General features: G+C 30.8%; 1 protein-coding gene across 1 annotated transcript in view; it reads right to left on the reverse strand.

Moving 5' to 3' along the window:
• The window catches only part of Tpr2 (Tetratricopeptide repeat protein 2), a 67,932-nt gene extending 56,727 nt beyond the window's left edge, over positions 1-11,205 (reverse strand). Inside the window, exon 1 of the mRNA XM_072525941.1 lies at positions 11,001-11,205. Within this exon, the coding sequence (XP_072382042.1) occupies positions 11,001-11,074 (74 nt within the window). The 5' untranslated portion in view covers positions 11,075-11,205. The remainder of the gene's footprint in view (positions 1-11,000) is intronic.
• Between the last annotated feature and the right edge of the window lie 1,836 nt (positions 11,206-13,041).

The following is a 13,041-nucleotide window of genomic DNA, read 5'->3' on the forward strand; positions in this document are numbered from 1 at the left end:
AAATACAGGGTTGGTCAATGCAGAAAAAACGGAATAATTGATACCCTCCTATCTGAATTTTCACTCAACTTGAATATAACCACCAGGACAAACCTTAAATACAATACAACATAAAATGCAAATGAGCAAATTCTATGAGACTAAGCAATAACTGAACGCCTCAGTGACGAAGAACATAAAATTACTTTAATATAAAAAAAACTAAAATGTCAATATTACTTACCCACATTAATTTTTATAAAAATACTAAATATTGGTTTAGGACATTTCCTTACAATTTAATAATGAATATATTTCGGGTACTAGCTTCATATATACTTATAATTAGTAATAAAAATATATAATTACACACCTAAATACATAAGCTGTCTTCTTCCGATAAGGATTTATCATCATCATCAGTTTCTTCATTTACCAAAGAAATAATAATTGGTTCTATTGTTTCCTCCATTAACATATCGAGTTTGTAGAATGTTTCTTCCTCTGCTATGAAATGTCTTGTAGCTTTTTGCCAATTGTCAGATGAAACTTTTGATATCGAGTCAGATAATAGTTGTCTAACATCTTGAAGTTTAAATGTTGTATTATTTCTCGCAACATATCCCTTCGTTTGATCCTGGATTAGTTCTATGAGGTTAAGGTCACAGTGATAAGTTGGTAATCGCAACAATTTAACTCCATGTTCTTTTGCTATTTCATCTACACAACACTTGTTAAATTTTGGTAATATTGTTTGCATAGCTGCAATAACTCTTTTTTTGAGTAAACCTTTTGCTGGCACTATTTATTTGGTTATTAGCCAATCCAACAGTTCTTGATTTCTCCATTTAGTGTTAGGTAACAGTTCCTTGAATGGTAACTGGCATTATCCATGACTATTACAGAATTGCTCGGTAATAAATCTATCGCTTGACTGAAATATTCTTCAAAAACATCAGCAGTCATTTCTTCATTGTCGCTGGTAGAATTTGAAATAATATCTAGCAAACTTCCATCACCAAATCCTTTATCTCCTCCAATATGATTAATCCATTTGGATATCTAAAGCCTGTAGACAAACCTATAAATTCCTGACGAGCATTTGTAACCAATTTATCTTGTCAATTTTTTACAAAATGCCCTTCATGTATCCATGTTTCATCTAATTAAAAAATATTTTTGCCTTCTCTTCTCAATTTTCGAATTTTCCTTAAATACTGCATTCTCCAACAAATATTTTTTTCTATTGTTAGAAGTAGCGAAGATTTTCTATTGTTATAATCTCATAAACGAATTCTAATTCACATAAAGTTTTCCACAAATTATCTCTTTTAATGTTTGGCAACGATACGGCTTCATTAATATATTGATTGTTTCACAGTATCGTATGTAATACTTCGATTCTTTCGTTGCTTTAAAAGTCTATAAATGGTTGCTTCTCTAACTTCGGTCATATCTGAACACTTAGAAACTATACTCCGAACAGTTCTTGTAAAATGTTCATGTACAAGAGCATCATGTACATTTACAGTACCTGGCCAAATTATTAGGCCAAGCAATAAAAATTTGCATTTTTTTAAATTAATCATTTTTATCAACAGGAATGTTATTATTTTTTCGCATAGCAACATTTAATATAAGTATGGTAACATTATTGTACTATTTTAACGTTGGTAACACCGCCCTATCCGTCATTTATAGACAGCATTGCGTCCTGTTAACTAGTGCGCATTTTATAACCTCAAATACTATCTGTGAACATTGAATTCTAAACGGTATTGACCTGAAATTTTATTGCAGAGGTGAGTGATTTATCCTTTTATTATTTTTTAGACTATAAACATATGCAGTGAAGTTATTGGTATAATTAAGGGTAGTATACATTTTTAGATGGGGAAAAACGATGATCTGTCACCAAAACGAGTAGGTCACGTATTTGGACTCCCAAAAAGCTGGACAAATGTCTCAGAATGAACTAGGAGCAATGATAGGAGTATCAAGAAGTTCTGTAAGGAATAAAAAATAGAAAATTGCGGCTGGAGTCAGTTTGGACCCAAAGCGTAAGGGTCACAGAGCGGAAGACATCGTGTGACTACTCCTAGGACTGATCGCAAAATAAGAGATATTTGCCTAGTAAAAAGAAAGAAAACACTGCTAAGATAAGAGATGAAGAAATTTGTGTTTCAGTTCGTCGGAGACTTATCGAAAACAAACTGGTAGTTAGGACACCAGCTCGAAAGCCACTCAGGCTATGATAAAGAAACGTTTCGAATGGGCACAAAAATACACAACCTGGACAGTGGAAGACTGAAAAAACGTATATTTGTGTTGTTTTGCTTGAATATAATATTAAAAACTAAAAAACATGAGCATTTCTAAAAATTTGTTGATTTCAGGTCTGCTTCTCGGACGAATCCGTTTTTCAAGTTTAGACAGAAAAAACGAAGTTTGTTCGGAGACGTCCCAACGAGAGATACAAGCCCGACTGCATTGTGCCCACCATCAAACACCCACCGTACCTCATGGTCTGGTCTGTGGTATCCGGCAAAGGTACAGGCCGTCTCTACGTGGTGGAAAACACGATGAGACAAGACCAGTACCGGAAAGTACTCGAGACTTTTGCCATAGCTGCAGGAATGGTTTCCTGAACAAGAGGAACCTATATTTATGCACGATGGTGCTCTTTGTCACAAGGCTAAGAGTATTTCAACTTATTTAAAACAAAAAAAATTAAAGTTCTTGACTGGTCAGGTAACTCGCCTGATATGAAAGCTATTGAAAATGAGTGGGAACTACTAAAAAGGAAGATTGCGAAAAAAAAAACATTACTACTAAAAGGGAGTTACTTAAAACGCTCATATATGAGTGGAATCATAATCCTCACCTCCAGGAAACTATTCAAGCCTGTATCGAGAGCAAGCCTCAACTGTAAAAATTATACTTTTTTAATAAATAAAAGTTTTTTTTAACTTTTTTAGTACAGTTTAATATATATATATATATATATATATATATATATATATATATATATATATATATATATATATATAATATATATATATAATATATATATATATATATATATATATATATATATATATATATATATATATATATATAAGGTTCTTGAACTTCCAAGTGGAGCATAGAGCTTCAGTGACAACGCGCCATCGGGTTCTATTTTGCGCTAAGTCCTTCACCTCATTCCAAGACTTTCCTTGGCCTATCTCGTCCATGATGGATCTTCTCCAAGTTTGTACTGGGCGACCTCTTTTTCTTTTCCCTTGGGGATGCCACTCTAGGGCAGTCTTTGCGATACTGAAACTATTTTGTCGGAGTGTGTGACCGATCCAACCCCACTTTCTGGACTTAATTTCATTTTATACCCTCTTTTGTTCGGTCAGGTGTAGCAATCTTCGTTTCTGATGCTGTTAGGCCAGAATATACGAACAATTCTTCGCAGACATTTGTGAACAAAGACCTGCAGTTTGTCTGTGAGGGTGTTTGTCACTTTCCAGGTTTCACATCCGTAGAGTAGAACAGACATGACATTTGACCGGAATATTCGGATCTTTGTCCTTGTAGTATACTCGCCAGATCTCCAAACAGGGTTGAGCGTGCTGAAAGCTTGTTGGGCTTTTCGTATCCTCATACGAATATCGTCTTCTGTACCTCCGTTTTCTGTTATGACACTTCCAAGATACGTAAAGTTTTCCACATTTTCAATCTGCATATTGTCGATAGTAAATAGCGTGTTGTTCCTTGCATTTATTCTCATGGAGTTGGTTTTACTAATACTGATTTTCAAACCTATTTTATTGGCTTCAGTGGAAAGTGTTTCCAATTGGTAAGCCAGATCTTGGAACCTTTGACCTAATAGGCAGATATCGTCCGCGTATTCTAGATCGCTTAGGCGTGTGGTTAAGGGCCATTGTATCCCTCTTGTGTCGGAGTCTAGTTTGGAGAGAACATAGTCTATAGCTATGTTAAAAAGAAACGGAGAAAGCACGCATCCCTGTCTAACTCCAGTAAGTACGTCGAATTCGTCACTGTTGATCCCATTGTGTGTCACGCTGCATTTCGCATCAGTATATAGTGACTTTATAATAGAAATTATTTTTTGCGGGATGTTTCTTAGCTCTAATATTTTCCATACAGCAGCGTGAGACAAGCTATCAAAGGCACGTTCAAAATCAACAAAAACCATGTATAGGGGTGTGTTCCATTCAACCGATTGCTCCATTATTACCCTCACAGTATTAATGTGTCTAAAGCCTGATTGATTAGCTCGAAACTCAACCTTGTTTGTTATTCTTTTCAGTATGATGGTCGTGAAAATTTTATTTATGACAGTAAGCAAGGTTATTCCTCTCCAATTTTTGGACAGTGTGAGGTTGCCTTTTTTTGGAAGCTTGATAATGTTTTAATTACCTAAGAGTAAATATTCACAAGAAAGAACAAAACAGTAATTTTTTTCAAATACATTTATAATCATGAGAGAAATAACTTCATATAGTAAATTTTTTCTTGCTTGGCCTAATAATTTGGTCAGATACTGTAACTTTAATTTAAATGACATTTTAATATCCCAGGAGTAAAATTAGACTTTGTGACATTTTTACTACACAAGTTCACTTATTAATATCGTTTTTTATTATAGAACTAACAATTCTGCGTGTTATAATCACACGACTTATTGACCCTCTCCTTTTTGGAAATTGTAAATATTTTGTACCTGTCGATATTACGTACTTATATCATTTGTTGATTAAAATGACTACAAAATTTATAGAATAGAGAATAAGAATACAAAAATTTTCATAACAATGCTGAATATTTTATTTTAGAAAACATCCATCACTGTTTTATGATGTTATATTGGGTATTATCTCACGTGCAATAAAATTTGTGCTGTCAATCAAAATAATTAACCAAGTTTTCTAATATTCTAATCTTAACAATTATCTTGCATCTTGACATACTGCCAATTTACACCTCGTTTTTCCAGACTTTTTATTCTGTCGCCATATTCGTATAGACCCTCCACGTTTCCTTTTCTTGCAAATACCTGTTTTCCAAATTTGATTAACTTGAGCTTTAGTGGTCATGTATGTCATGTGTCCAAACATTTCTTTTCTTTTTTATTACTGTCCGTTAAATCCAACTGTTTCTATAATCTCCAGACCAATTTGAAATACCTTTCAAAAATTCACTGCTAAACACGTTTATCAGAAATTATATACAAATAGACGGAATCCGAAATGGTTATTTGAAAATGACCTGATTACCGTTAAAAATTCTAAATGAAGTCTCCCAAGAAAGGGGTTCGGTAAACACAAATATTTAATGCAATTCTGGTAAACAAAAATCGATCCATAAACTTTTGTGTATAAGTAATATTGTCGCCCCTTTGTAATTGGATTATTATTGGCCAACAAACTCGTATTACAAATTATTTTTCCTGAATGAGAGGTAATAAAAAAGTACTTAGCAAAACAATTCAGCCCAACTAAAGGTGTATATAATTTTACTTTTTCATTGTATATTTACATAATAATTGTCTCATATGAATCATATTTTTAACGATTTACAGTATTTAAGTCATTGACCTCATAAATATGTATTAAAAATTTATGATAAATTTTATAATTTGGATTATATTACAATGTGGTAAAAACAATTCACAAGTAACTCTTACGGCCATTTATTCTTTTTGTATTATAAATATTGCAACTTAAGCCTTAACTAATATCGTGCGATCATATGTATATGTATATTTTTATGTATATATAAATATATATATATATATACATATATATATATATATATATGTATATATATATATATATATATATATATATATATATATATATATATATATATATATTCCTGGCGGAAGAAGACGCATTTCCTGGCTTCAAAATTTACGAAAGTGGTATAACACGACTACCACTGAACTGTTCCTACTCTGAATCAGTATTTGAAATAGCGTTAAACAATTGTAGCGAAGGTGTTAAAATCAGTGATGAAATTATTAATAACATCAGATACAACCATATTGGCAGACTGTCTAGAAGACCTTCAAACTCTGTTGAACACATTGAACAATGAGTATAATTAAAAGGGCCTAACTATCAATATTAAAACTACCAAAAAATTAATATTGAAGACTTGGTACTAAAACTAGATAAGACCTTGAATGGGATGGAACACTTTAGATATCTGGGAAGTTGTCTTGACTGTAGGGTTAAGAGTGACAAGGAAATTTTGACCAGAATAGAACTGGCAAGCAAAAGCTTCATTAGCTGGTGTTCTGTATTATACAATAGAAGTTTCTCATTGAAAATATGTATAAAAGTGCTAAAGTACTACATCTGATCTACTTTGCTTTGTGGATGTGAAACCTGGAGAATAAAAGTCAAAAATCGAAACAGATTGAAAGAGTTCAAGTTGTGGTGTTACCAGTGCATGCTCACAATCCCTTGAACAGCACACATATCCAACAAAAGTGTGGTAGAAACCATGCACAAATAGCAAGAATTAATCAACATCACCAAAATAAGAAAGGTTCAATACTTCAGTTATATAATGAGGAGACTCAAATATCGCTTACTCAGGTTGGCCATTTTGAAAGAAAACAAATCTTTTGGCTGTGTAACATTAGACTATGTACAGGTCGAAGTTGAAGAATTGTTTCATGTAACTACCAACCGAGAAGCATTTCAGCAACATGTTAACATGACGATAGCCAACGCTTGAAAACAGGCATGACACACAAAGAAGATGATATATCTATAATTACAATCACAAAAAAAATTATTAATAAAGTAATACAAGTAATTATTAATCACATGAACATATCACAAATGAAGTTACACATGGCCATTCAAAAGTTAAGCTGCTTTTTAAAATTTAACAAAGGGGTTCCAGTCATTTTTTATTACAAAAATGTGTTCATTAATGTGAGTTACATGAATTGTATTAAAATATTAGAAAAAATTAACAGGTAACATATGACAGCATTAATTAAGTTGTAAAAGACAACAATTTCAGGCTTCAAGCTATGATTTAGAACACTATAGTAGTTTTAAAAGTTTCAATATTAACAAAAAAATAAGAAGTTCAGCAAATAATGAAAAAAGTCCAGAGAGTGGGCATAAGACACAAAGAGGTGAAACTGTTTCAGGGTTTAACCTTAAATGAAAGCCACGATTAAGGGAATACAAAAAAATCATTCAGTTCAGTGTTTGGAAAGGACTATCAAGCCAAGCAACTACTTTATTTACAATCTACAAATATTGGGTCATACCAATATTAATAACCTCCACAGGCATCTCTTACCTCAGCATCCCTCACTGGGGATGACAAGGCTTATTTGAAAGCCACAAACATAAATTTAGGGAATACAAAAAATCTTTCAGCTCAATGTGTGGAAAAGTCTATCCGGCCAAGCAACCACTTTATCTACAATCTACAAATCTTGGTCATACCAATATTAATAATCTCTACAGGCATCTATAGCTTCAGCATCCCTCACTAGGTCTTTTTCGATCTTCCTCTCTAACTTGTTCCAGCAACTTGCAACTTAGCAATTCTTCATATTGGGTAACTATGATTTTGGCATTCAACATGCTCTCTAACCATCTTAACAATGCTCTCTCATTTTGGCATCAATTGGTGGCACCTATAGACTTCTAATATATGCATTCTTAATTTTATCCTTTATTGTCACCTCACTCATCCATCTAATCATTCTCGATTCTGCAAGAAGCATTCGTTGTTCTTCTGATTGGAGTTTTAACAGACCTTTCAGGCAATACTCAGTTTAGGGCACTCTACATAACCAAGCTTTTATATGACATTTAACATACACTTAAATGATGTCAGAATTGCCAAGTCTCCAGTTTTTTCATACGCTAACATAATATTATAAAAATGCATTGAAATTATATAAAAAATCATAATTTTAATTAAACTAAAGATAATAATTAAATGCATATACAATAAAATTGATCAAAAGGATATAAAAAATTAATAGTATTAATCAAATTACCATATATAAGAGAAATAGACCTTCTGATAATACAAATTATAATTTCATAAAAGTAACTTATATTTTAAACCTTCATATACATTTTACAAAAAAAATATGGCAAGTTTTATACTTATTCAAAATTTGTAGCTTCTCATAACACAAATTATTATTTCGTAAAAGTAAATTTATATCTCTAACATTCATATACATATTTTACTAAAATAAATACGGCAACACTGTGACACAGTGCCTTGAGGAAAATATATTTGGTTATGTAGAGTGCCCTAAACTGAGTATTGCCCGACCTTTCATTTCAGATTCATTGGAATCTTTCTATCACACAACATACCAACACCTTCATCATAAATATCTCAGAACCTAGAACCTCTTGAGGTATAGTATATGTTTTCTGGAGGTCAATGAATCAATTTATTTAATTTAATGGGTTAAAAAAGAAATACACACAAATAAATATAGACCGAGCAACATCTCTAAACTATACTGTGTAAAGAAACAAACCAATATTATAACTACATTATATGAAACCACAATAGATGTGATCATAGCTAACAATCTAAAATTGAATTCTATATTTAGTTACCATAAGATGGTGGAAATAAATAGAAAATCAAACCAAAACAGGAAAATAAAACAAAATCTAAGAAATAATGACAGGAAATCATCAAAGAATAGAAAAAAGAATAAAAAGTAAAAAGGTAAAAAATTACTTAATTCAAATAATAAATGTTTGAAAGTATGATAAAAAAAATGTCCTAGTCTCAGCTACATATAATAAAATTGAAAATATATAACATCGAATGGTACATAATCTGATTTCCACATTAAGAATTCTGCATGTTAGAAGTGGCTTCATTTGTATAAATCCTGATCTGGCAATCTCTATTCTCCTGTTTATTTCTGCAGTATTATCATTGGTTTCATTGATCAAAGTTCCTAAGTACTGATATTTTTCTACTTCTTGTTCTATCACATTACCATTAATTGTCAACAGGTGTATATTTTGAGGCCTTTTTGTAATTAGCATATATTTCATTTATTGTAGCATTTGTAGTAATTCCCATCTCAGCAGTATTCACACTTTAGCTTTCTACTCAACTAAATGTTGTAGGTCTTCAATGCTTGTTACAATGATCACAGTGCCATCTTCAAATTGTAAGTTGTTAATTAATTTTCTGTTAACAGTAACTTCTGCTATTGAGTGTGTTTTAGAAAAGGTAAACAAAAGTGGCGATAAAACACATCCCTGTTTAACTCCTCTTTAGAACTGCAAGATATTACAAGAATAGGAACACCTAATATTTCAAGATACAGCTATCAATCATAACAAAAATGATTATTGTATGAAACTTAAACAATACAAAAACAGGACCTTACTGCTGAAAGCTTTTAAATATGAAACAGAATTCAAGTAGAATTTTTCAGTTAAGTTCAACCTTAATTAATACTTCTTGTTTTTATCATTTGTAATTGGGTGAATACTCAATGGCCTCTACTCAATAAAATTATGTATTTATTATTATGTTTATAATCCTTTTCCTTCTCCTTTTTGTTGTTTCCCTCCTTTTTCCCTTGTTTATTAAAGGCAACTTGGCAGTGATCATTCTCATAATGAAAAACATTCTTAAAATAATATGAAAATTAATGGGAAGTGCTATGCATTGATAATTTCTCTAGAGCAGCATTAACCTGAGATACAGTTCAAAATTAGAACATTTGTTGATCATCAGCCAAGATTGTGCAATTCAATTTTTCTTTAACTGTTTATACTAATTTTATTTTGATGTATTAAAAATAGACTGTAAAGAAGCTTAAAGGAAACAAAAGAAGTATTAATTAAGCTTTTATGGTTAAACACAAACATGAAACTAAATATAAATGAACCGCAAATGGTCTAATTAAAGGACAACAAAATAAAAATAAAAGCTCTAAACAGACTATAAAAATATAGAGAAAAGAAATTAAATGTAAAGAACAACTTTGGTCTATATAGGGTTAAGTAAATAACTAGATACTTAAATTGATCAAACAATATCTAATATAAACTCAATTGCTACATATACTTAGATTTACATTAGATTGCATTAAAAGAATAATTCTGAATGTTGAAAGAACTTTTCAAGGAACCATAAACAATAATTGTGGTTAATTATGTCTGCTAATAAGCAGGCAAAATAAAATGTGCCAAGAATAACAAAACTAAACTACAGATAAAATATGGAGATGGAGTAAAATGATAAGAAGTGAAACTAAGAAATCTATTGAACAACTACTGAAAACTAATGGCCTCAATGCATTATAAAAAGCCAAAAACAGATTTAGACAGCCCAAAATGTGAAAACCAGTGGAAGACAATATTCATATATTCAATTTATATCCCTTTAGTTGTATTTAAAGACAGAAAATTCTGAAAAAATAAGGCAGATATGCAATACAATGCATTCAAGGCAGAAAATAAACTGAGCAAGTCAACAAAGAAAAAAATAAGAATACTACAAAAAATATTCACTAAAAATGTATGGTGTTGTTTATTTTTAAAATCTTAAGATAAATTATAACAGGAAACTAAACTTTGGACAACTTCACAAATAAAAAGAAATGCGTTGGTTGCACATAACATGTCTTAAATTAATTCTAGATTTCCCTACCAGTTCAACTGTCATAACATTCACAATGAGGAACAAAAACGTGATTGTAGGTACATGACCTTAAAAATAAATAAAGTTTAAACAGTTTAAAATAAGAAACAGGGAAGTAATTGAGAATAATTATCAATGATAACATTGTAAATTACTTACGATTTAGGTATTTTTTATGAAAATTTCGATATAGGTCATAAAAAACTACAATTTCAAAACAAAGTATTATTCTAGAACTTGCAGAGATATGACCGAATAACAAGAGATGTGTATTTTCCTTAGAGTTATTCTTAACCAACATCTTATAACAAAAAATAAAAATTACTCACTCTTCTGGGCTTTTTGACAGAATTTCCTCATTTTCATCAGAGTCCATAATCACCTCATCTACTACATCCGCCATTGCAAAATCTTGTGGTCGACTGATCGATTGTAAGGAAATTCATTCGATTGTCGAAACTGACGTTTTAAATTTCACGCAAGCAACATCCACATGGTAAGCTACTGCGCATCTCATTGTTGCATGTGACGTCCTCTGTATGGGAGTGTAGGAAGTTGTTCACTGTCACTGATTTTATTCATAAAATATTTATATTCTAAAATTTTTAATATAATAGTTCGTTCGCTCGGCTTCGGAATATTTTGACAGACTCATTGTCGGAAACATACAACAACACAAAAATTCCTACTTCTCACTATAAATAGCTCAAATAGACTTACTATAGTATTTTTCATATAAGAATGCGTGCACGTCACAATTTATATAAAGTGACGTCACTTATATTTAAAATTTCCAGAACGTCAATCTTCAAATTTTCCTAAGACAGCTTATAATACGAATCCCATACGGAACTGCTCGATCTTTCATAGGCGTCAACATAGTATAATAATCAGAAAATTTCAATTATCATTTTATTTTTTAGTTATTATTATATATTATATATTTATAGATTATTATTAATAATATAAATTTTATGAAATAACTTTTTAAGTCTAAATTTTTTGACAGTTTAGCATGTGGCAAAATTGTTTAAAGTGTTGCCGCTTTTTTATAGTAAACATTTTGTTTATGTTTTGATTTCTTACACAATTTGATCATAATATATTATATATTAATAAATTGTATTTATAAATATATATTAAATTTATATTAATAGGTTTAAAAACTAATTATTGTTGTGTATTGTGGTTGTGCTATGCCAAAACAACTAAATAGTCTGTAGAAAGCTTTCATACAAGACAAATTATTTTGAACAAGAAATAATGGCTGGACGTTTTACTATTAATGCTCTAAAAGAGGTAGGTTTAAAATTTAGAATATATAATTTTGTATTAAAATGTTTTCTTATGTATTTTAGTGTGTTGCAGTAGTCTTAAAACTAAGTGTATTTACTGTAATACAATAGTTTGACAAATAGTTGACATTTTAAAAATTCCTCACGTACTAACTATTCTGATGTTTTGGCAACGCTGTGGGGTTCTGACGTCGTAAATCTTGAATGACGTGCACGCATTTTTATATGAAAAATACTATAGGTATTACCACAGAATAAATAACAATCAGAGTGCCAACTCTCAGATGCTGCCTTTGAAGTTTGTCAGCACGCCATCGCCATATTTTAAACGGAAACACAGACTCGAAATGAAAAATGTGTGACAAGCTACGACAGAACCATAATTGAAATTTTTTGAGATTAATAATTTAGTAAATTTGAAATAATTGAAATCTACTTTTCAACTAAAAGTACGACACAAAATATTGCATATTATATCTATGGTTGCCGTAAATCAATTAAACCGGGTTAATTTTCCTATGCACACCAGATAAAATTTTACTGAACAGCACTGGTTCCGTTTAAAACATGGATGATTCCGTCTGCGCGAACGAGATGCGCGTACTTATCTTGACAAGCAGAGTGGGCATTCTAATTGTTATTTATTCTGTGCTATTACTGAATTTTTTCATCGTTATTATGAATAATGGGAGTGCATATTTATTAATTTTCAATTAAAACTTTCCATTTATAAATATTCAGTTATCAACGACTATAAAATTTCATGTGCAGTTTTCTTGAACCGAAGCTTCTGTACTGTCGTATTAATAATTCTCTATAGTAAAATGCTGAGGCGATCGTCACGAAATGAAAATGCCTTTTTAAAAAAATCTAAAACACTTCGATTTTTAAATTTAATGTTCTACATTTTAGAATAAAATTTCATTATACAAGGTGATACACATTACAGTGATGACGTCATCGGCTCTTTGTATTTAGGATTTTAGGACATAGTAATGTTCAATAACAATTAAGTAATTTAATAATTGTATTAATTTGTAAATGTTCTGTATTATTGCTTAGAATTAATTTTAAG

The sequence above is a fragment of the Diabrotica undecimpunctata genome, chromosome 3 (genome assembly GCF_040954645.1).
Source record: "Diabrotica undecimpunctata isolate CICGRU chromosome 3, icDiaUnde3, whole genome shotgun sequence".
NCBI lineage: Eukaryota > Metazoa > Arthropoda > Insecta > Coleoptera > Chrysomelidae > Diabrotica > Diabrotica undecimpunctata.